The sequence below is a fragment of the Malaclemys terrapin genome, chromosome 21, assembly GCF_027887155.1.
Source record: "Malaclemys terrapin pileata isolate rMalTer1 chromosome 21, rMalTer1.hap1, whole genome shotgun sequence".
Classification (NCBI taxonomy): Eukaryota; Metazoa; Chordata; order Testudines; family Emydidae; genus Malaclemys; species Malaclemys terrapin.
The window spans coordinates 7,511,428-7,536,738 of record NC_071525.1 but is presented as its reverse complement, the minus strand read 5'-3'; the positions used below and the strand labels follow the sequence as shown (position 1 = coordinate 7,536,738).

At 46.6% G+C, this 25,311-nt stretch overlaps 1 protein-coding gene across 3 annotated transcripts in view; it reads left to right on the top strand.

Moving 5' to 3' along the window:
- Positions 1–5,301: 5,301 nt before the first annotated feature.
- Positions 5,302–25,311, top strand: part of CERS2 (ceramide synthase 2) — a 48,379-nt gene continuing 28,369 nt past the window's right edge. The window contains exon 1 of one of the 3 annotated variants that reach the window (XM_054011088.1): positions 5,302–5,413. Coding sequence is in view for 1 of the 3 variants with exons in the window: in XM_054011086.1 (XP_053867061.1) it covers positions 6,225–6,235 (11 nt within the window). In the remaining 2 variants the exon portion in view is untranslated. Of the gene's footprint in view, positions 5,414–6,174; positions 6,236–23,801; positions 23,891–25,311 lie in introns of those variants that run through there. The other 2 variants (XM_054011086.1, XM_054011087.1) reach the window with 2 other exon arrangements.

The window sequence follows — 25,311 nt, the reverse complement described above, 5'->3', positions numbered from 1 at the left end:
CCTCATACACCTCATCTCTCTATTGATCCCCACATGTATCTATCGATCCTCATACACCTCATCTCTCTATTGATCCCCACATGTATCTATCGATCCTCATACGCCTCATCTCTCTATTGATCCCTGTATCTATCGATCCTCATACGCCCCATCTCTCTATTGATCCCCACATGTATCTATCAATCCTCATACACCCCATCTCTCTATTGATCCCCATATGTATCTATCGATCCTCATACACCCCATCTCTCTATTGATCCCTGTATCTATCGATCCTCATACACCCCATCTCTCTATTGATCCCTGTATCTATCGATCCTCATACACCCCATCTCTCTATTGATCCCCATATGTATCTATCGATCCTCATACACCTCATCTCTCTATTGATCCCCACATGTATCTATCGATCCTCATACACCCCATCTCTCTATTGATCCCTGTATCTATCGATCCTCATACACCCCATCTCTCTATTGATCCCTGTATCTATCGATCCTCATACACCCCATCTCTCTATTGATCCCCATATGTATCTATCGATCCTCATACACCCCATCTCTCTATTGATCCCCACATGTATCTATCGATCCTCATACGCCCCATCTCTCTATTGATCCCCACATGTATCTATCGATCCTCATACACCTCATCTCTCTATTGATCCCCACATGTATCTATCGATCCTCATACACCTCATCTCTCTATTGATCCCCACATGTATCCATCGATCCTCATACGCCTCATCTCTCTATTGATCCCCATATGTATCTATCGATCCTCATACACCCCATCTCTCTATTGATCCCCATATGTATCTATCGATCCTCATACACCTCATCTCTCTATTGATCCCCACATGTATCTATCGATCCTCATACACCCCATCTCTCTATTGATCCCTGTATCTATCGATCCTCATACACCCCATCTCTCTATTGATCCCTGTATCTATCGATCCTCATACACCCCATCTCTCTATTGATCCCCATATGTATCTATCGATCCTCATACACCCCATCTCTCTATTGATCCCCACATGTATCTATCGATCCTCATACACCTCATCTCTCTATTGATCCCCACATGTATCTATCGATCCTCATACACCCCATCTCTCTATTGATCCCCACATGTATCTATCGATCCTCATACACCTCATCTCTCTATTGATCCCCACATGTATCTATCGATCCTCATACACCTCATCTCTCTATTGATCCCCACATGTATCCATCGATCCTCATACGCCTCATCTCTCTATTGATCCCCATATGTATCTATCGATCCTCATACACCCCATCTCTCTATTGATCCCCATATGTATCTATCGATCCTCATACACCTCATCTCTCTATTGATCCCCACATGTATCTATCGATCCTCATACACCCCATCTCTCTATTGATCCCTGTATCTATCGATCCTCATACACCCCATCTCTCTATTGATCCCTGTATCTATCGATCCTCATACACCCCATCTCTCTATTGATCCCCATATGTATCTATCGATCCTCATACACCCCATCTCTCTATTGATCCCCACATGTATCTATCGATCCTCATACACCTCATCTCTCTATTGATCCCCACATGTATCTATCGATCCTCATACACCCCATCTCTCTATTGATCCCCACATGTATCTATCGATCCTCATACACCTCATCTCTCTATTGATCCCCACATGTATCTATCGATCCTCATACACCTCATCTCTCTATTGATCCCCACATGTATCCATCGATCCTCATACGCCTCATCTCTCTATTGATCCCCATATGTATCTATCGATCCTCATACACCCCATCTCTCTATTGATCCCCATATGTATCTATCGATCCTCATACACCTCATCTCTCTATTGATCCCCACATGTATCTATCGATCCTCATACACCCCATCTCTCTATTGATCCCTGTATCTATCGATCCTCATACACCCCATCTCTCTATTGATCCCTGTATCTATCGATCCTCATACACCCCATCTCTCTATTGATCCCCATATGTACCTATCGATCCTCATACACCCCATCTCTCTATTGATCCCCACATGTATCTATCGATCCTCATACACCTCATCTCTCTATTGATCCCCACATGTATCTATCGATCCTCATACACCCCATCTCTCTATTGATCCCCACATGTATCTATCGATCCTCATACACCTCATCTCTCTATTGATCCCCACATGTATCTATCGATCCTCATACACCCCATCTCTCTATTGATCCCCACATGTATCTATCGATCCTCATACACCTCATCTCTCTATTGATCCCCACATGTATCTATCGATCCTCATACACCTCATCTCTCTATTGATCCCCACATGTATCCATCGATCCTCATACGCCTCATCTCTCTATTGATCCCCATATGTATCTATCGATCCTCATACACCCCATCTCTCTATTGATCCCCATATGTATCTATCGATCCTCATACACCTCATCTCTCTATTGATCCCCACATGTATCTATCGATCCTCATACACCCCATCTCTCTATTGATCCCTGTATCTATCGATCCTCATACACCCCATCTCTCTATTGATCCCTGTATCTATCGATCCTCATACACCCCATCTCTCTATTGATCCCCATATGTACCTATCGATCCTCATACACCTCATCTCTCTATTGATCCCCACATGTATCTATCGATCCTCATACACCCCATCTCTCTATTGATCCCCACATGTACCTATCGATCCTCATACACCCCATCTCTCTATTGATCCCCACATGTATCTATCGATCCTCATACACCCCATCTCTCTATTGATCCCTGTATCTATCGATCCTCATACACCCCATCTCTCTATTGATCCCCACATGTATCTATCGATCCTCATACACCCCATCTCTCTATTGATCCCTGTATCTATCGATCCTCATACACCTCATCTCTCTATTGATCCCCACATGTATCTATCGATCCTCATACACCCCATCTCTCTATTGATCCCCACATGTATCTATCGATCCTCATACACCCCATCTCTCTATTGATCCCTGTATCTATCGATCCTCATACACCCCATCTCTCTATTGATCCCTGTATCTATCGATCCTCATACACCCCATCTCTCTATTGATCCCCATATGTACCTATCGATCCTCATACACCTCATCTCTCTATTGATCCCCACATGTATCTATCGATCCTCATACACCCCATCTCTCTATTGATCCCCACATGTACCTATCGATCCTCATACACCCCATCTCTCTATTGATCCCCACATGTATCTATCGATCCTCATACACCCCATCTCTCTATTGATCCCTGTATCTATCGATCCTCATACACCCCATCTCTCTATTGATCCCCACATGTATCTATCGATCCTCATACACCCCATCTCTCTATTGATCCCCACATGTATCTATCGATCCTCATACACCTCATCTCTCTATTGATCCCCACATGTATCTATCGATCCTCATACACCTCATCTCTCTATTGATCCCCACATGTATCCATCGATCCTCATACGCCTCATCTCTCTATTGATCCCCATATGTATCTATCGATCCTCATACACCCCATCTCTCTATTGATCCCCATATGTATCTATCGATCCTCATACACCTCATCTCTCTATTGATCCCCACATGTATCTATCGATCCTCATACACCCCATCTCTCTATTGATCCCTGTATCTATCGATCCTCATACACCCCATCTCTCTATTGATCCCTGTATCTATCGATCCTCATACACCCCATCTCTCTATTGATCCCCATATGTACCTATCGATCCTCATACACCTCATCTCTCTATTGATCCCCACATGTATCTATCGATCCTCATACACCCCATCTCTCTATTGATCCCCACATGTACCTATCGATCCTCATACACCCCATCTCTCTATTGATCCCCACATGTATCTATCGATCCTCATACACCCCATCTCTCTATTGATCCCTGTATCTATCGATCCTCATACACCCCATCTCTCTATTGATCCCCACATGTATCTATCGATCCTCATACACCCCATCTCTCTATTGATCCCTGTATCTATCGATCCTCATACACCTCATCTCTCTATTGATCCCCACATGTATCTATCGATCCTCATACACCCCATCTCTCTATTGATCCCCACATGTATCTATCGATCCTCATACACCCCATCTCTCTATTGATCCCTGTATCTATCGATCCTCATACACCCCATCTCTCTATTGATCCCTGTATCTATCGATCCTCATACACCCCATCTCTCTATTGATCCCCATATGTACCTATCGATCCTCATACACCTCATCTCTCTATTGATCCCCACATGTATCTATCGATCCTCATACACCCCATCTCTCTATTGATCCCCACATGTACCTATCGATCCTCATACACCCCATCTCTCTATTGATCCCCACATGTATCTATCGATCCTCATACACCCCATCTCTCTATTGATCCCTGTATCTATCGATCCTCATACACCCCATCTCTCTATTGATCCCCACATGTATCTATCGATCCTCATACACCCCATCTCTCTATTGATCCCTGTATCTATCGATCCTCATACACCTCATCTCTCTATTGATCCCCACATGTATCTATCGATCCTCATACACCCCATCTCTCTATTGATCCCCACATGTATCTATCGATCCTCATACACCCCATCTCTCTATTGATCCCTGTATCTATCGATCCTCATACACCCCATCTCTCTATTGATCCCTGTATCTATCGATCCTCATACACCCCATCTCTCTATTGATCCCCATATGTACCTATCGATCCTCATACACCTCATCTCTCTATTGATCCCCACATGTATCTATCGATCCTCATACACCCCATCTCTCTATTGATCCCCACATGTACCTATCGATCCTCATACACCCCATCTCTCTATTGATCCCCACATGTATCTATCGATCCTCATACACCCCATCTCTCTATTGATCCCTGTATCTATCGATCCTCATACACCCCATCTCTCTATTGATCCCCACATGTACCTATCGATCCTCATACACCCCATCTCTCTATTGATCCCTGTATCCATCTCTATTGATGCCCGTATCTATCCATTTATCCCCCCCCACCTCTCTCCCGCCTCAGCCTGCCCCCTCCCGCCCCGCCCGCCAAGGAGCGGCCGCGCGGCGGCAGCAGTGGGGGGCGTGGCCTCTGGCCGGAGCCGCCCCTCCCCGCCGGCCCCGCCCTTCCTCCCGGCGGCGGCGGCGGCGGCGGCTGAGGCCTCGCGCGGCCGATCGGTTTCTCCGCGGTCGACTGCTGGGGCTTGACCAGCCTCTCGCGCGGCGGCGGCGGCGGCGGCGGCGGGCACGTCACTTGGGCAGGGCGCGCGTTGCCCGGCGCCTGGCAGGGGACCGAGAGGCCGCAGGGAGCCCGCTCCCGCTCCCGCTCCTCCACAGGTGAGGGCGAGGGGGACCCGCCGCCCCCGGCCCCGGCGCGAGGCGGGGCGGGGGCGCTTGGCGGCGGCGCCTGAGGGGAAGCGACTGGCGGCGTTTGACGAGAGTTGGCTGCAGGGTGGGGTTTCGCCGGGCGGCGTCTCCCCGCCCCGGCCAGGGGGGGGAAAACAACGGCCCCCGCTAGGGGGCGTGTGCAAGGGGGGGTTGGGGCGCTCCCCCCCCCGGGACATGGGGGGTTGGGGAGCTCCCCCCCCCCCGGGATATGGGGGGTTGGGGCGCTTCCCCCCCCCTTCCCCGGGATATGGGGGGTTGGGGAGTTCTCGATTTCTCCCTGTCTTTTGTGTGTGGAAGTAATTTAAAAAAGAAAAAAGGGAGGGGTGGTTTCTGCAGCCCCCCCCCGCCCCTTGCCAGGACTAATGGCTTCAAACGGGCTTTGGTGCGTTTCAGGCAGTGGCCGCCCCCCTGAAGCGTTCCCAAGAAACTGATCCGTGGGGGTGGGGAAGGGGGGGTCGTTTTGCAGTCGGTCCCTCGCTGCCGATTGCCTTGGCTGGCGCCTGGGCTTGAAACGGTGGACGAAAGCGTTCCCTCCCCCCCCCCCCCCCATTCCTCGGGATCCTGTCCACGCCCTGGTCCTCGCTTGGGCGGGGGGGGGGGGGTTGCGAAGTTTGTTTGCCAACGAGGAGGGGGGGGGTCCATCGGCTCTCCCGTTTGCAAGGCAAAAGTGGGACTCTGGCGAGGTGACGTGGGCCGGCGGGGTGTGCGAGGCCTTTCTCGCTCCCCTTAAAATGAGGGAGTGCAACGGGCTGGGTGGATCATGCACAGCAAGTAAGTTGGAGGAGCGGCTGTTATCCCGCTGTTAAAGTATCTTACCCCCCCACCTCCGCCCCTGCTTGATGGGTAGTGCCTTATGGAGTTTGGACGATGCTGTTTGTGCGCTCTAATTATTTTCCAAGTAGTCTATGGTCTCTTCCCCACCATACTCCCTACGTTTGGGGCACATGTTTTCTACGTTTATAAGGCTTTTATTCATTTGCTTCCAGTTTTTTTTTTGGGGGGGGGGGTGGAGGAGGGGAGAGGCACCAGCCCTGCCCTCAATCTTGTTGCTGTGGTGAGTTTGAGACCTTTCCAAAGCACACGGTTCTGCAGAACGCTTAATGTCACTGGGAAGGTTGGCAGGGAGCATGTTTTCCAAGGCCTCAATTACTGGAGTTTATCTTGTTTTGACTCTTCAGATGTTAAACAGCACATATCTCTGCCGAGTCTTTTTATGTTTTTTAAGCTCCTGGGTTGCTGACTTCCCGCTTTCTGAATTCCAGGAGCCGTAATGTGACTTGCCAGTTAACGAGTCTGAGTCAAAGCGGATTGTAGTCTGTGGAAAAGATTCCATATCATGCATTAAGTTCTGTATAAATGCTCATCTTCAGACACCCGGTGTTTTGGGGGGATTGAATCAGAGAGGGCGTGAACTTTTAATGGGGCTTAAGGGGATGGAAAAATGCAAATTTAATAGCAGCTGGGCTCCTAACTCCCCTAGGGTACTCTGAAAACCCCAGTTTTATGTGGCTCAGGAAAGACCACACAGCAAGTTGGACGCCAGGGAAATTCCTGGCTCCCAGCCCCATGCTTCGTCTGTGAGTACATTCTAGCATTCAGTAAAATAGGTTTCATTATACAGAATCTGAGGCTGCCTTCCAAAGTAAGATAGCTGGTTCTCTGGGCTCTCTCTTAAACAGAACGAAAGTCTCTGTTTGTAATGTTCATTGATTCAGCAATACAGGTTCTCAATTACCATATTTTGGGGGTGGAGGGAGGAAAGGGGGACAGGAGCCCAGGGTGTCAGAACCCTTGTTGACTCTGTACGAAACAGGACAGTCAGAATCTGCAATAACTTTCCTTATGGCACAAGATCAGCAGAATAATGTAACAATCTAGGAATAACTTGAAAGGAAGGATGGCCCCGTGGTCAGGACACTAATCTATGACTGGGGAGATCGGTTTAATTCCCTGCCCTGCCACAGACTTCCTTTGTAACCTTGGGCACGTCACTTAGGAAATCAATGGAAGTTAAAAGCCTAAATACATTTGAGCATCTGGGACTTAGTTCATTTGGGCCTGAGGGTCCCCAACTGTAAAATGGGGGTGATCCTTCCTCACAGAGGGTTTGGGAGGATAAATAGGGTAAAGATTGTGAGGTGCTCAGATACTACAGTAATGGGGGCCAGATAAGGACCTTAAGTTAGAATGTCAAGTATCAGAGAGGTAGCCGTGTTAGTCTGGATCTGTAAAAAGCAACAAAGAATCCTGTGGCACCTTATAGACTAACAGATGTATTGGAGCATGAGCTTTCATGGGTGAATGCCCACTTCGTCTGACCAAGTGGGTATTCACCCATGAAAGCTTATGCTCCAATACATCTGTTAGTCTATAAGGTAGAATGTGTAACTTGCCTGATGCTATAGTAATTCTTGGGCACCTTTTAAAATTAGTCTATTCTGTACAGAAATAAGTCAGTGAATTTCTGGCCAAAGGAGGCATGTTGATAGCTGTGTTAAAGGGGGTATGTTTCTACCTTTGAGATAAAGGTCTCGCCTCTAATCTTGTTTTAACCAGGGTCATCCTAGTTCTAGTTTATATTTACTGGGGAGCCTGAATCTTTGGCCTTGTTCGTGGTGGCTCCAGCTGACAACCCTGGCACTGAGCAAACCAAAACACTTTAAAAGCAACAGTTTCTGATTCCAAGTTCATCCCAAAACAACCCTCCTCTCCATTCCCATCTAGATGGATTAATTCCAAGGAACATTATTTATACAGCAAATCTTGCAAGGCTCTCAGTGGAAAATGGTACTTGATTTTCTCTTTCCTCTTTGTCATCATAACTGGAATTATAAATATTCCCTCTTTAAAAAAAAAATATAACAACTTGGCTGAGTGAGCAGAATCTTGTGGGGGCACGTGCAGCACCTGGCACTTTGCAGAGATAGTTTAAAGAAGTGTTTTCTGCCACAAAGAGCTTTCAGTCTGAAGCAAATGTAGGATGCAGTATCATTACCACTTCTGTCTCTTGCTAGTGCTTTGGCCTGATCTTTTGGTCTGGTTTGAGCAGGGTGGTTCCTTGCACCCGTGTGGAACCACACTTTTGGGCTGGGATTTGTGTGGAGAGGTCAGATTGCAAGATGGGGGGGGTTTGTGAGCACCCAGTTAACCAAACTGTTAATAATCCATGCATTTTCCCTCCCGCTTTCCTAGCTCTGTGATTTGAAGTGCTGGACAATCAAGACTCAACTGCTTCAGGTTAATTATTCACATCAGTGGAGAGTTTCATCTGAGCTATCTATTTTTGAGTGTAGATTTCCCCCTTTTCCTCCCCCTCCCCAAATGACTGGTGACTTTTTTTTTTTTTTTTTTTTTGATGCTTCTGTTTTTGGGCGCCCAACTTGAAACACCTTGGGCCAGATCCTCAGCTGGTGTCAACTGTCATAGCTCCATTGTGGCTATGGCAGGTACTTGAGACACTCTGAAATTCAAACCCCTTTTAAAACGCTTTGAGTTCGGTTCCACAAAGTGACTCATTGCTTTTGAAAATCGTGGCTTGGTTATTTTTAAGCCAGCAGGAGCAAAGCAGAAGTTGCCCAGATGTAATGTGTTAACTATGAAGACAAAAAGACTCTCTTCTCAATAAATCCCTACCTGTCACTCAGGAATTATAGGATGTCAGATGGGTTGAAAGAATTTTAAGAATATTGACCTGTCATCACTACTGCTCCATGTGTGTATGTTTACATAGGCTGATCTGTTTCACTTTTGTTTTTAGGTACTTTCACTTTCTGGTTCTCATGCCCCTTGGATAGCTGTTTGGTTGGATTTGGTTGGAAATCCATGTGTGGTTTTTCAAAAGCACTCAAGGCCCTGATCCTATAAACACTTACACACAAACTAAACTTTTTACTGTTATGAGTAGTCCCATGAATGTGTTTTTAAAAAAATATGAAATGAAATCAGGAGGCAAATAAACAGAACTCAAAACTTAGATTTCAAAGTGCTTTGCAAAGGAGGTATCATTATACAGACAGGGAAACTGAGGCACGCAGATGGGTAGTGACTTGCCTGAGTCACCCAGCAAATCAGTGGCAGAGCCAGGAATAGAACGAAGCCTCCTGCGTCCCAGTCCAGTGACCTACCCAGTAGGCTGCACTGTTGGGTTCTGTTGATTTACCTTCTGTGGTGTGTGTGTGTGGTGTATTTTGTTTTTGTTTTGCCATTAGGGGTCATGTTCTCAAGCTTTTCTCTGCAACCACAAGGCTAGAAGTGATAGATTCTCATGTAACCTCCTGACTACAGGACCAGGGCCTTTTTGAACAACAATTATCACAAGACTCATGATTCAAATTGCAAGAATCGGCAACACTTCTTTGCAAATAAATCCTATTTCTCCCTTCTAACCGTCCGAAAGCCTTCTCCAAATAACTCAAAAACCATGTGTGTGAATTTTTATGTATGTATATTTAAAAAAAAAAAAAGGAAATTGTGGAGGTAATGAAACATCACTGCTCTGTTGTAACCCCACCCTGAGCTCTTATCTGTAAAGTTGTCTACTTAAATCAGGATGTCTTCAAGTGAGGACAGAGGTGTTGGCATCTTAATACTGCAGCGCACATGAGATGCCTTCTGGTGCTGTATAAATAATCAGGCCACTTTAAAAACAAAAACAAAAACAAAACCCTGCTAACCCTAAATTTGGAGACTAATCTTAAATTGATGGTGTCCCTTTAATTCTGAGGAGCATCACTGCCAATGCTACAGATTTCCCTGGTTTTGGGGATCACAAGCACATAATCTCATTCATTCTTTTTTTTTTTTAAATAAAAAAAAAACAAGCATGGAATTAGTTAAACAAAACCCAAACTACTTGAGTAAATTCCAAATGCAGGTGATAAGCTTTTTCATAGCCTGCAGCTGCGTGTCTGCCTCTGTTTAGATCTCTGAATCCAGCTCTCTGCTCAGTTAGTTGCTTACATTCTTTGACCGACAAAAATCTCTTTTCTTAATGGTCTGGCTCTCTCTAGCTCATCAGCCAGCGAGCTGCACAGTTCTCCATCAGAGTGGCTTTGTGGTCTAGTGGGTAGGGCACCAGTCTGAGACTTGGGAGACCTTGGTTTTCTTCCCAGCTCTGCCACTGATTTCCTGTTTGACCTTGTGATTCCCTTTTCTGGGCCTCTCTTTTCCATTTCCACCCATTGTCTGTCTGCCTAGTTTTTGTTTGTTAGGCCCTGATCCTGCAAACGCTTCTTATCATGTGCCTAACGGTGACTCATGGAGGTAAAATTAAACATGTGCATAAGTGCTGGTAGGATCGGGGCTTTACACTGGAAAGTGGGGATGATAATCAGTCCTTGTCTGTCTGATCTGTTTAGATTGGGGGCTCTTTATGGGCAGGGTGTGGTCCTCACACAGTCTGTGCAATGCCCGGTGTGACAGGGCCTTTATTGGGGTCTCAGTGTGCTGCTATGACACACTGAAGCAACAATGAGGATGCTATTTTGCCAATGAGTTTATCAATCGGTTTACTCTTGATTAGCATAGGATGGAGGGTTTTTTTTGTAGACTAGTTTAGGTAGCCAGTCTAAGCATCTGAGTTCTGTGGTCTTGTGCTTATGACTATGTGCTGATGTGAAGCAGTCATAATTCTCCTATTTTATTATTTGCATCATAACAGGGCCTAGAAGCCCCAACTGGATCAGGGTCCCATTGTGATCAGTACTATACATAGAATCATAGGACTGGAAGGGATCTCGAGAGGTCTTTTAGTCCAGTCCCCTGTACTCAAGGCAGGACTCAATATTATCTAGACCATCGCTGACAGGTGTTTGTCTAACCTGCTCTTAAAAATATCCAGTGATGGAGATTCTGCAACCTCCCTAGGCAGTTTATTTCAGTGCTTAACTACCCTGACAGGAAGTTTTTCCTAGTGTCCAACCTAAATCGCCTTTGCTACAATTTACGTCCATTGCTTCTTGTCCTATCCTCATAAGTTAAGAATATTTTTTTCTCTTTCCTCCTTGTAACAACCTTTTGTGTACTTAGACTGTTACCCCCCCCCCCCAGTCTTCTGCAGACTAAACATACCCAAACTCTAAACCAACCCAACATGCATGTAGTGCGACAAAGTCCTTGCCCTGAATTCCTTAGACAAAGGTGGGAGAAAGAAATAATTATCCTCTTCCCTTTAGAAGAGAAACTGAGGCACAGAGGCCAAGTGACTTGGGCTGGGAATTAGACCTGGGTCTTTTGAGTTCCTGTCCAGTGCCTGAACCATTTGCTGCCCAAACTTTTGGAAATGTCTCATCAGCCAGGTGGGACAGTGGGACAATTGGAACGGACCAGAGCCATACAACGGTTGGATGTTTATCTTTTAAAAACATCCCAAGCATTGAAGAAAAGTTCTAGTTCAAACGGGAATTAATTCGGGGCAGTTTTTGGGCCTGTGCTGTTCAGGAGGCCAGACTAGATGATCACAATCTTGGAATCTATGAATCTATAAATGAAAAATGAGCTGAAAAGCATATTAACTGACTTAATGATGCTGCTTTAGTCATCCCATCCCTAAAATGGAGCGCAGCACTCGTTAACTTTTGCACTCCCCTGAGCTAAAGGGATTGGCAGAAGAGTAACTGAGGGATTGATTCCCCCCCCCCCCCAGGCTCTTTCTTTAAATATATTTTGTAAGTAGCTATTTTTGCAAAAATTCTGTTAGCGATCTAGGGAATCTCACACAGTGTTCATTAAAAACTAAAATACTTCTGATTAGCTGTACGGGTTAGTAAACAAACCAAGCAATAAGGAAGGAGGTGATCAAAAGTACCCCAGGGATTTAGGGACCCAAGTCGTATTGGCTTTGGATGGCACTTGTGCACCTAAAAATCCCTTTGATGCTTCTGGAAAATCTCCCTTTACATTGTTGTTAATACGATGAGAGGCCCTGTGGCCTGGTATGTAGGATACTAGACTGGGTCTTGGAGCCCTGAGTTCTATTCCCAACTCTGCCACTGGCCGGCTGGGGGTCTTTGGACAAGTCACTTCCTGTCTCTGTGTCTGTTTCCCTGTGCGTTGAATGGGGAGACAGGGATACTGACCTCCTCTGTAAAGCGCTTTGAGATCTAGAGAGGAAGGGAGTGATGTGTAGTGATTAGAGCCATTTGAGAGATCAGACTCCTGGGTTCTGTTCCTGTCACCAGGTTGGATATGTGACATCAGACAGGTCATTTCCCCTTCTTGGTGAGAGACAGCCCCTGTCCCAAAAAGCTTTTAATCTAACCCATCTATAAAGAGAAGATAATGCTCACCCACCTTCCTCTACTAAACCAGACCATAGTCTGTTGGGCACAGCAGTGGGCTGGGTGCCAGGACCCCCTGAGTTCTAATCCTGGCTTGGCCACTGACTCGCTGGGCGACCTTGAGCAAGTTGCTTCCTTGCTCTGTGCCTCAGTTTCCCTCATCCGTAAAATGGGGGTAATGGGATTTTCCTCCCATACGAGGGGGTTGTGAGGCCAAATCAATGTTAAGCTCTTTGGGATCCTCTAATGCAGGGGTAGGCAACCTATGGCACACGTGCCAAAGGCGGCATGCGCGCTGATTTTTCAGTAGCACTCTCACTGCCTGGGTCCTGGCCACCAGTCCGGGGGGGCTCTGTGTTTTGTTTTAATTTTAAATGAAGCTTTTAAAACATTTTAAAAACCTTATTTACTTTACATACAACAATAGTTTAGTTATATATTATAGACTTATAGAAAGGAGACCTTCTAAAAACATTAAAATGTATGACTGGCACGCGAAACCTTATTTTAGAATGAATAAATGAAGACTTGGCACACCACTTTTGAAAGGTTGCCAACTCCTGCTCTAATGCAAGGTGTTAGGGGAGTAGGGCTGTAGCATCAAGGGGCACCTGCCTGCCCTTTGTGCCTTTGATCGTCATCAAATCATAGAAATGCAGGGCTGGAATGGACCTCGAGAGGTCATTTGGTCCAGTCCCCTGCGCTGAGGCAGGCCAAGTAAGCCTACAGAATCCCTGACAGGTGTTTGTCTAACCTGTTCTTAAAAACCTCTGACAGGGGTTCTACATCCCTGTTGGTAACCTGTTCTGGTGCTTAACTATGCTAACAGTTGGGACATTTTTCCTCCATTGCACCCCAGATGGTCTTAGCTGACATATGGCAGCTTTGATCCATGCCAGTTACAGCCCTTGCTCCCATTTGTTTTAGCAGCAGCATGGATTTCTTGCTGTTCTTTTCCCTCCCTCCTCCTTACAAATCTTCCTTACTTAGCAAAACTTCAAGACTGAAGAGGAGGGTAAGGAGACAGGCAAATAGAAACCAAGTTCCTTGGAAGAAGTGTCATTCCCTCCCCCGCAGTCTATTGAATCTTTAAGTAGACAAACTAATATTAGCTCTGTCACGGGGCAGGGCAGACCTCCCTGAGCCAGCAGGTCAATCAGGGGGCTTGGCGCACTCATCCCTTGTTTCACTGAAAGTAAAATATTGATTGTACTGCGAAGATGCCAGAGGCACTGATTTCCCAAGGCTGGAGGGTCATGCCAGTGGGGGCCTGTTCTTGGTTGTCATTCAAACCTGTAATTCCAGACGTCAAGATCCTTTCATGGGACAGCTCTGCTCCTCCCCTCTCGCTCATCCTCTCTCTGTGGCCTGACGGATAGAGCCTCAGGAGACCTGGGTTCTGTTCGCAGCTCTGCCATGGGCCTGCTGGGTGACCTTGGGCAAGTTGCTTCCCCTCCCTATGCCTCGGTTTCCCCATCTATAGGATGGGGATAATGAGACTGACCACTTGTGTAAAGTGCTTTGAGATCTCCAGATGAAAATTGGTAGGCAAGAGCTAGAGCGGTGTATATACGCAACCCTCCAGCTCTTACCTAGTGCTTGTCATCTGGAGAGCTAAAAACACTTTACAAATATATAACATTCCATTGGTGTTTAGAGGCCGCAACTGAGATGTGGGCCCCATCATGTTAGATGTGGTACATTCACATAAGGTAAGTCTACACTGCAATAAAAGACCTGCAGCTGGTAGTTGTTTCAGTGTAATTGTTTGGGCTTGGGCTGGAGCCCGGGAGCTGGGACCCACCCCTTACAGTGAGTTTTCCGAGCCCAGGGTTCAGCCCAAGCTAGAATGTCTACACTGCTGTTTTTTAGCTTCGCAGCCTGAGCCCATGTTGACCTAAGTTCTGAGACTCTGGGTTTTTTTATTGCAGTGTAGGTGAACCCTCTAGGGGATGGTCCCTGCTCCAAACAGCCAACCATCTAATGGACGTGAAGTGGGAGGGGAAATGGAGAGACTTGCCGAAGGTCAGGGCTGAGAATAGATCTCCTGACTCCCAGCCCGTGCTACCTCCCTGTGTGATGGTCCTATTAAATCTGTATTAGTGCAATGGGTTACATACCCCACCTGAGCTGGGATCTTATCCCTCCCCTCACTCTGGGTGCTACAGGATTAAATCTCCCCTGGTTGCATTTTGATTTGTACTGTGGTAGCTCTTAGACATCCCGTAAGTGCCCTTTTGTCCCTGAACTCGGAGACTATGGATTTAAGTGGGGAGGGGTCTGTGCGCTGGCTTTTTGCAAGGGGAGGATCTAATTTTCAGAGGTGCTGTGTCCCCGCAGCTCCCAGTGACAGCTGTAAATCAGGCCACTGATTTAGGTGCCTCCTGTTAGGTCCCTGATTCTGGAAATCTCAACCCTGAACTGAGGAAAATCAGGACCCTGGTCTGGTTCCCTGATCCTCAGCTCTGGTTTCAGTCATCCAATGTCCTTTACTTAGTGAAACCCGAGAGTGTGGCCTGTTTGTGTTAGTGCCTAATCCTGCTTTGTGAGATTGTTTTCCTTCTTTGTCCTCCTAGTTCCTCTGCAGCGGGGGAGGGCGGCCAGCATAGCTGTATGCCCAGCACTGCCTTCCCTAGGAAGGCTGAAGCCTGGGAATTTAGCATCTGTGGAAGTGAGGATGTGCTAATGTCACCCAGGCATAGGGTGGGCAAGTGCTACTGCTCTGCTAAAGCTCAGCCAGCAGCACTCCTCGCTCTTCCAGTCCTGTCTACACACTCCCACATCACTGCTGCTTCAATCCTAACTTGCAGCCTCTACTGCCATTCCTGCCCTGAATTCCCCCACCCCTCAGCTCTGCCAATGTTGTAGAAGTGCAGGTAACTACAGTGGCATCATAGACTATTGGGCTGGTGGTACAAGATGGGAATTCTACAACAAGTGGGAATATGGATGAATTGCCAAGAGGAGTACAAAGGAATAGCACAAGCATGTAGGGACAAAATCAGAAAGGCTAAGGCACAAAATGAGTTCTGTGTAACAAGGGGCATAAGAGGCAATAAGAAGAGGCTATTTAAATACATTAGGTGCAAGAGAAAAGCAGAGAATCTATGCATTCATCCGCCTAGCAGGGAAGGAGAGCTAACAACGGACAAGGTGTTCAATGTCTATTTTGCTTCAGTCTTCACTAGAAAGGTATATTGTAATTGTAACCAGATATTTAACACAATTAATATTAGCAACAAGGGGGAGGGAACGCAAGCCAAAATAAGGAAATAACAGGTTAAAGAATATTTAGATAAGTTAGACATATTCAAGGCAGCAGGGCCTGATGAAGTTCATACTAGGGTATTTCAGGAACAGTCTCAGAGCCCTTAGCAATTATCTTCCAGAACTCATGGAGGAGGGCTGAGGTGTGAATGGACTCAAGAAGGGAAAACATAGTACTGTACCTCTCTTTAAAAAGGGGAACAAAGACGACCTGGGGAATTTTAGACAAGTCAGCCAAACTTGGATACCTGGAAAGATACTGGAACAAACTATTACACAATCAATTTGTAAGCACCTGGAGGATAATAGGATGATGATTAATAGCCACCATGGAATTGTCAAGAACAGATTAGGGTTACTGGCCTAGTAGCTGGGGGAGAAGCAGTAGATGTGATGTATCTTGATTTTTAGTAAGGCCTTTGACACAGGCCTACATGACAATCTCAATGGCAAACTAGGGAAATGTGGTCTAGAGGAAATTACTGTAAGGTGCATTTTATAACTGGCAAAATGATTCCTCTAACAAACAAAAACATGAGCCCTATCACCTGCTTAAAGCCAAAGGCGGCTATGTGACATCAAAGACAAGTGGTGACAAGAGAAGGCCTCTGAGATCTAGGGTTTCGTAGATTAGGATGACATGAGAAGCTTCTTTCAAGCAACAAAAGCTATATATGGGCCAAGCTCAAAAGGCCCAATCCCCTTACATTCTCAGGATGGCTCCACCCTTCTCAAGGACAATGCAGCCATTAAACTCTGGAAGGGGCATTTTGAGAGCCTACTAAACCGCGAATCCATGGTCTCTGAAGACACCATCGAGTTTATTCCACCATGCTCAGCAATGGAACACCTTGCTGATCCCCCATCTTCTGAGGACGTCTGGCATGCCATCACCCAGACAAAAAATCACAAGTCACCAGGCCCAGACAGCATCCCAGCTGAAGTTTTTAAAACTGGTGAAACAATACTCCACCACAAACTTTGCTAACTCCTTGACAAAATCTGGACCTCTGAAGAAATTCTACCTGACCTTAAGAACACCAGCATTGTTACAATATTCAAGAAAGGGGACAAATCTTTGTGTGGGAACTACAGCAGTATTGCTCTCCTCTCAATTGCAGGGAAGATTCTTGCCCAGATCCTACTAACCTGTCTCCTTCCCCTTGCTGAGGAATTCCTCCCCGAATCAGTGTGGCTTCAGGCCATCGTGAGCCACAACCGACATGATCTTCGTGGCACGACAGATTCAGGAGAAGTGCAGAGAGCAACACCAGGAACTGTTTATGGCATTTATTGACCAAACCAGGGCCTTTGACTCTATCAATCGTGATGCCCTATGGAAGGTGCTGTGTAGGTTTTGGCCACAAATTCATTTCCATCAACAGACTACTTCATGATGAGATGACTGCCACCATTTTGTGCAACAGCTCAGAGACCGAACCATTCGCACCAGTGTCAAGCAGGGCTGTGTCATTGCTCCAACACTCTTCTCTATTTACCTTGCTGTGATCCTGATTCTCATTTGCGACTGCCTTCCTGACAGAATCTGGATGGCTAACTCCTGAATCTTCGATGTCTCCAAACAAAATCTAAAATCACAAAAATTGGCATCTCTGACCTTCAGTATGCAGATGACTGTGTCATTCTTGAACACACAAAGGCCGACCGGCAAAGCACCCTAAATCTTTTTGCAGATGCCTATCACAGCCTGGGTCTCTTTCTCAACATTGGGAAAACCAAGGTACTCTACCAGCCCTCACCTGCACAAACTACTCTTCATACTCCACAAATCACCATCAGCAGAGAACCCCTAGAAAATGTGGACTATTTGCCGTACCTTGGCAGCCACCTCTCCCAAACAGCCAGCATTGACACAGACATTGAATACAAGATCCGCTGTGCCAGCACATCTTTTGGAAGACTACTCAAACGAGTCTCCAGTGTAGGGATCAAGGTACCAAGATCTTGGTGTACAAGGCAGTTGTCACCCCCACCCTTCTCTATGGATGTGAGACCTGGGTAACCTACAGATGACCTCTCAAGCGGCTGGAGTGGTTCCAGTAACTCTGCTTCAGAAGCATTCTCAGCAACAGCTGGGAAGACCGACGCACTAACATCAGCGTTCTCTCTGCAGCCAACATCAGCAGTATAGAAGCACAGGTCACGAAATACCAACTCCACTGGGCTGGCCACTGTACGTATGTATACCTGACACATGCCTCCTGAAGCAAGTGCTCTTCTCTCAGTTAAGTCAGGGAAGAAGGGCTTGCGGAGGGCAGCAGATGAGTTTCAAAGACCTACTGAAAGTACATCTTAAAAAGGGAGGCATCAACCCAACAAAGTGGGAGGAGTCGGCACAGAACAGAACACAGTGATGCCACACCATACACCAAGCCACAGCTCACTTTGAGGAGAACAGACGTGCTCATGAGACAGAGAAGCGACAAAGGAGGAAAGAAAGGGCACAACACTCCAGCCAACAACTATATCTCCTCCAAGATTACACCTGTCACTTCTGTGGGAAAATCTGCAGGGCAAGAATTGGGCTCCTCGGCCACTTAAAAACTCACCGATGACCCCCCTCGGCAGACACCATCCTCGCATCGAGGGATAGCTGAAGAAGATGACGACTATAAGGTGGGTCCCCAACTGATTGAAAAAACATTGTCAAAGAGGAGTTATCTGTGGTTCGCTATCTAGTGGGTGCCACAAGGGTCAGTTCTGGATCCAGTACTAATCAATATTTTCAGTTATGACTTGGATAATGAAGTGGAGAGTATGCTTATAAAATTTGCAGGTGACGCCCATCTGGGACGGGTTGTTAGCACTTTGGAGGAGAGGATTAGAATTCAAAACAACCTTGACAAATTGGTTCAGAATCAACAAGATGAAATTATGTAAAGAGAATTGCAGAATACTTCACTTAAGAAGGAAAAATCAATGCACAGCTACAAAATGGGGACTAACTGCCTAGGCGGTAGTACGGCTGACAAGGATCTGGGGGTTATAGTGGATTACAAATTGAATCGGAGCCAACGATATGATGCAATTTTGAAAAAGGCCAGTATCCTTCTGGTGTGTGTTAACAGGAGTGTTGTGTGTAGGATATGGGAGGTAATTTTCCCACTCTGCTTAGTACTGGTAATGCCTCAGCTGGGGGACTGTGTCCACTTCCGGGTGCCACACTTCAGGCAAGATATGGACAAACTGGAGAGAGTCCACAGGGAAAGCAACAAAAATTATATCCGGTTTAGAAAACCTGATCTGTGAGGAAAGGGTAAAAAAAATTGGGCATGTTCAGTCGTGAGACAAAGACGACCGAGGAGGGACTTGATAACTGTCTTCAAATAGGGTAAGGGCTGTGCTAGATTGTTCTCCGTGTCCACTGTGGGTTGGACAAGAAGTAATGGGTTTAATCTGCAGCAACGGAGATTTAGGTTAGATAATAGGAAAATCTTTCCAACTATAAGGTTAGTTAAATGCCAGAATAGGCTTCCAAAGGAAGGTGGTGGAATGCCCGTGGCTGCAGGTTTTTAAGAGCAGGTTAAAAAAATGCCTGCCAGAGATGGTCTAGGTATTCTTGGTCCTGCCTCTGGGCAGGGGGCTGGACTAGATGACCTCTCAAGGTCCCTTCCAGGCTGAATTTTGTATAATTTTATGGCTCCAGCATCAAGAGTAGCTACTCAGCTTGCCAAGAGGCAGCCTGCTGTAGCAGCCAGAGCTCAGACCTGGGAGCTGGGATGTCCTGAGTTACCTCTGTGTCTTTGAGCAAGACTCTCTCCCACTTTCTGTACCTCGGTTTCCCTAGCTATAAAACTGGAACTAATGCATATCTCAGTGGAGAGGGACTGGGGCTTCATGTATTATTGAATGTTCGCTTGGTGATGCCAGTGTGAATAAGCATTAAGTGCTAGGGTTTCTATTGGCATCTCTCTGGGAGGTGAGTGCATGCAGGTGGACAAATACCTGCTCTACATTGCAGATATCGGGCACTGGGGTAGCTGCACTAATACAAACCCCTAATGTGTACGTGGGTTACACCAGCGCAGCACAGTTTCCGTCAGTGTTGTTAACCTGGCACAAACTGTGTCCATGCTAGGGAATTTGCAGCAGTAGCAACCATGCCGGGGAATGAATCCCCAGTTGACCAGGCCAGAGATCCCTGCAAAGTGGTCAGTTGATTCCTTCAGAGGGGATACCAGAGCATCAGTTACCAATCCCCTAAGCAAACACAGAGGAAGAATGGTCTGGGGCTGAAGGTGCTGGGCTGGGACTCGTGAGATTTAGGTTTTGATTCCCAGCTCAGCCACCGACTCCCTGTGTGACCTTGTTTGGGCAGGTTAAATGATCTCTCTGGGCCTTGGGTTCCCATCTGTAAAATGGAGATCCTTTCTCCCGCCTGTCTCTTGCTCTACGTTTGTGCAGCACCTGGCACCTGAGCTGGGACCTCTGGGTGCCGCCATAATACACACACTAAAGTAGCACTGTTATGTGTATTTAGGGGTTATCATGCAGTTCAGGGTATTGTCACAGCAGGGGAGATCAGTGGAATCCACTCCACACACTCATTGCTGATGGGTAGATTGGAATAGCTTTAGGGCAGTGACTTGTCGTCTTGTTCTGTGCTTTGTACAGCGCCTTGCGCCATGGGGGTCCCTATTCATGACTGGGGCTGAGAAGTGCCGTAATACACCTAATAAATAGAAATAGTTTTACAGCAATTTCCTCCCCAAATGTCATATCACTACTGGAAGGCCAGATCTAGACTAGAATCTTTTGCTGGTATAGTAATGTAGCTTAAGGGACTGATTATTTATTTAACATCTCTTCTGTACCAGCAAAACCACAGTGCGGGCACAGTTATTCCGGCATGAAAGTGGATTTGCTGGTGTAACTGATTTTGATTGATATACGCCATACTGGCAAAAGCCCTCTTTTGCCAGTATATGATGCATCTGCACTAGGAAGGTTTGCTGGTTATAACTACACTGGCAAACCCTTTCTAGTGTAGACCTGGCTAAGATGTACACCTCTACTCCGATATAACGCTGTTCTTGGGAACCAAAAAACCTTACCGCGTTAAAGGTGAAATTGCGTTCTATTGAACTTGCTTTGATCCACCGGAGTGCGCAGCCCCGCCCCGCCGGAGCACTGCTTTACCGCGTTATATCCGAATCCTTGTTATATCAGGTCGCGTTATATCAAGGTAGCGGTGTACTGATTTCAGGACCATTATTTTTGTCCTTTTCTAACAGGTATGAAATCTTTCTGAAAATACAGCATTGCTCTATTAAAAATGATACCATGGGGTTCCATATGGACTGTTGTTTTCTTAGCTCTATTACGGTAGCCAGTGTAATCTTTCATCTTGTTGATTTCAGCTCAGGTCCTGTTGTGCCAGGCCCTGTACAGATACAGTGAGAGCCAATTCCTGCCCTGAACAGCCTACACTCTAAATAGCTAGATGATATTTTCTGGAGCGAATCTGCCAACCCCCCGGAGTGCTCAAATCTGATGAGGGTGGTTCAAAAAAACAAACAAACCATGAGACTGTAATAATGGGTTGTTTTTATTTACTTCCTATGTCTTGGACCCTTATAGGGTCAATTGTCCAAGCTTTTCTCCACCATCATTTTAGCTAGAAACTTGCCTTCTTTTTTTTTTAAATTGTGCTGAGATCACAGGACTCCAGGAGTTGGGGCTTTAAGGAAAAAAAGCAAGTCTCACAAAATATTGTGAGACTTGCTTTTTTCCCTTAAAATCACGAATGTTGGCCGTGCTGAACTTGCTTAGTTGACGAGTAAAAATTGGGTGAGGGGTATTGTTCTGTCATCCTTTCATTCTGGGATCTTGAGGGTGAAGACTAGGACTTCTTCTGCCTCAGGCAATCAGAGTTAGTTAATTCTGATGCATGAGCTAGATTTTGTTCTGGCTCTTGCTGTCACAGCTGTGCTGAGATTTTGCAATACTAATGGAAGAAAAAATTCATGCTGGCATTAGTGCATCAGTGTAGTTATGTCCATGCAAACACTTATCCTGGAGCAATTTAATCTGGTCCCGTATGGAAATAAGATGGATGGCATAAGCCTGCTTTACTTGCTGCAGAGCTCCTACATTGGGGTTTTGCATTGATTATACACATGCAAATGCCCTTAGTGACCTAAGGTCTTTTCTACACTACAAAATTCAGTTGACCTAAGTTAGGTCAATTTACAGCCATTGCAGTAATTATTGCGGTGTTCATGTCCACACTGCGCCTGCTCTGTCGATGGTGTGTGTCCTCACCAGAAGTGCTTCCACCGACTTAACTGTGTGGGGCACTGACAGTTGGAGTCCCCTGCCCCGAGGCCAACAGCCAAGAGGCGATGTAAATAATGCAATAGGTATTAAGTTGGTGTAGTGATCAGCTTACATCAGCGGTAGCGACATTGACCTAACTCTGTAGTGTAGACCAAGCTTCCAGTAAAGCGCCTGTCTGAGTTTAAAGTCTGCGGCTGTGGGTGTGTATCCCCATCCCGAGTAGACTGGTTGAGTGGAGGAAGCTGCCATTTATTTTTCTTTTAACAGTGTCCCTTTAAAGGTGTGCCCATTCCATGGCCCTCTTGCTGTATCCTGGGGATTTTTCATCCCTGTTAGGAGACAAGAAATGTTCAAAGTGGGAGACCCTGGTGCCAGCGTGTGCTGGTGGGTTGGAAGAATAATTCAGCTGGGTGGGGTGGGGAGATATTTGGCAAGAACTAATGTCCTCAAGGCAAACGCCTGCCACTTCCTATGGCTGCTTCGGCAGTGTGGGTGTGATCTGTGCGCTAGAGGATCTGATGCACTGCTGAGTCAGGAGGGTTACCCAGGATTTCTACCCGTGCCCCTGAGATCAGAATCTGACCCTTAGACATGCAGCGCGGAGAGCAGTTCCCACTAAGGCAGATCCTATTGGGTTTTTCTTCAGCACTCAGGGAGTCTTTTTACCCCAGGTCTCAGGTCACGGAGCTAGGTTAATCATCTCTCTGTGACCCTCCAGAATGAGGGCAAAGTCCCTGAGCCAAACCTTTGGCCAACATGCCAGCAGCACAATAATTTCACAACCCTGTGGTGACTAGCTGGGTCAGGTGGGCTTGAGAATGTTTGCTGAATGATCTGGCGGATAAGACCTCCCCAGTGCCCAGCCGGGTGCTGATTCAAGGGCTAGGTGTGGATTTCCATGACAGCCTGCAGCTGATCCTGACTTGACAGCAGTGTCTATAAGTCACGATACCTCCGCACCTCATTGCTGTCATAGTTTGGTCAATATATTTGTTGTTTGTTCTAAACCTGGATTGCAGTAGGGTAACCTCGGTTCCCCTCCTGAAGCTCTCCTGTTGCTTTAAGTGCTTGTAGAATTTTCCTTGTTCTGGCCTAGTTGGGTGACCATGGGTGAGTCATGTCCTTCTGTACTTCAGTTTCCCCATCTGTACAACGGGGTAATGATGCTGACCTCCTTTGAAAATAGTTTGAGATCTGCTAATGGAAAGCACTAGATAAGAGCTAGGTACTAGTAACCAGTTCCTATCCTGAAGTGCTGTGTAGTGTTACCATATGGCTGTTAAGCACTAGCAGCTGCCACATTCCAATCCAGAGGTGGCTGCATCTTTATAGTGGCTGAAGGGAATTGGTGTAGATGGCTTGTAATTTTGTAAAAGGATTTGGGGCTTTCAAAATGATCAGGAAGGATGAAATCAAATCTTATGGCACCCATCTTCTGCATCTCCTTATCTGTGAGACCTGGCTGTGTATTTCAGATTGAATAAAGGAGCAGGGAATTCCGGAGAAGCGAAGGCCCTGGGCTGGGACTTAGGTGACTGGATTTCGATTCCCAGCTCTGCCACTCCTTTGGCTGAGGCCCTGAGTAAGTAAACTCCATGCTTAACTTTAAACCTGGCTTCAGAGGGACTGAAGCTTGTGCTTAAAGTTAGGCACATGCTTAAGGGCGTGCAGCACTTTAACTACATTGGTTTAGAAACGGCTACAGTTAAAGCGGTACAGCACCATAGCATGAGCCTTTGAGTGCCTTTATACCGGTACCACTGTGTCCACAGGTTGTTCCTATGGTGGCAAAAAATCCCACCCCTAACCAACTGAGTTAAACCTGAACAAAAAATGTGAATGGAGCCATGAATCTCTGGGCCTCAGTTTCTCATCTGTGAAATAGGAATCATAATCCTTCATTTGTCTGGCTTATCTGTTGAGACAATGAGCTCTTTGGGTCTCTTGTCCTCTGTCTGTGCAGCGCCTGGCACAATGGGGCCCTGATCTTGGCTGGTGTCTCTAGGCACCTGTAATTATTATTTATGTGCATTGTGGTATTGCTTAGGGCCTCCAGCCAAGGACCACAACCCACTAGTGTGATTAAGTCTGATATGCAGGGACTGTTTGAGACACGCGAGGGCTCTGCCAGCTTCTTTTGCCCTTGGGTGCAAAAGTGAGTTCATAAATCAAACCTTACGCATCTTGCTCCTCGACTGTCTTTATAACAAACGCAGCCCTGGCCAAAGAACCATTCTCTAGAAAGGCACGTTGGCTCCTTCAGGGAGTTGATCTGTGACTTGTTCTCAACCCTGCCCAGTGGCTACTAATAACATAGCATCTCCTTGCAGCTGTTGACTGGAACTCCCTGGGGATAGGGATGGCATCACAACACGCGTGCAGATTCTGGAATGGCTAGTGCTAGGGAAGTGGAATGGGCTGTGCACTTGGCCAGCTTGGCTTGAATCTGCACAGGTTTGCAGACCTATGGAACTTGCAGCAACAGCAAAGTAGCTTAGAAAAGGTTGGAAAGTGGGCAGGAGGTGATCTGCGTTCCTTGATGTGGTGGGTCCTTGTAGTAATCCAAGGTACAACTATGCATCTGGCCATTCCTTGAGCTACCAACTGGTGTTGCCCCCACCATTCCTGCAGAATTTGGAGCATTATTGGAGGTTGACTGGTATGAGTTGGTGTTAGCAATGGGATACTGGAGAAACTGGTGCATTGTCTTGTTTCAGTTTGTTGCTTGTATTGCAGTAGCAGCTATACACCTTTTCATGGGGTCAGGCCATGTGTCTGCTGCCTCGGTTTCCCTTTCTTCGGCTCCCCAATGACAACACATAGATGCTTGTGAATCAGGAAACAGCCCTTCCTGGTGGGTGGCTTATTAAAATATCACACTGCAGTGTTAACGACAAATCCAGCGGGGCAGCAATGCTACAGCGATAGGACTCTTTCTGAGGACTTTGTTGGGGGACTCCCCACACATTCCACTGTGCGCCGTCTCCCCGCCTACCCTGAGCT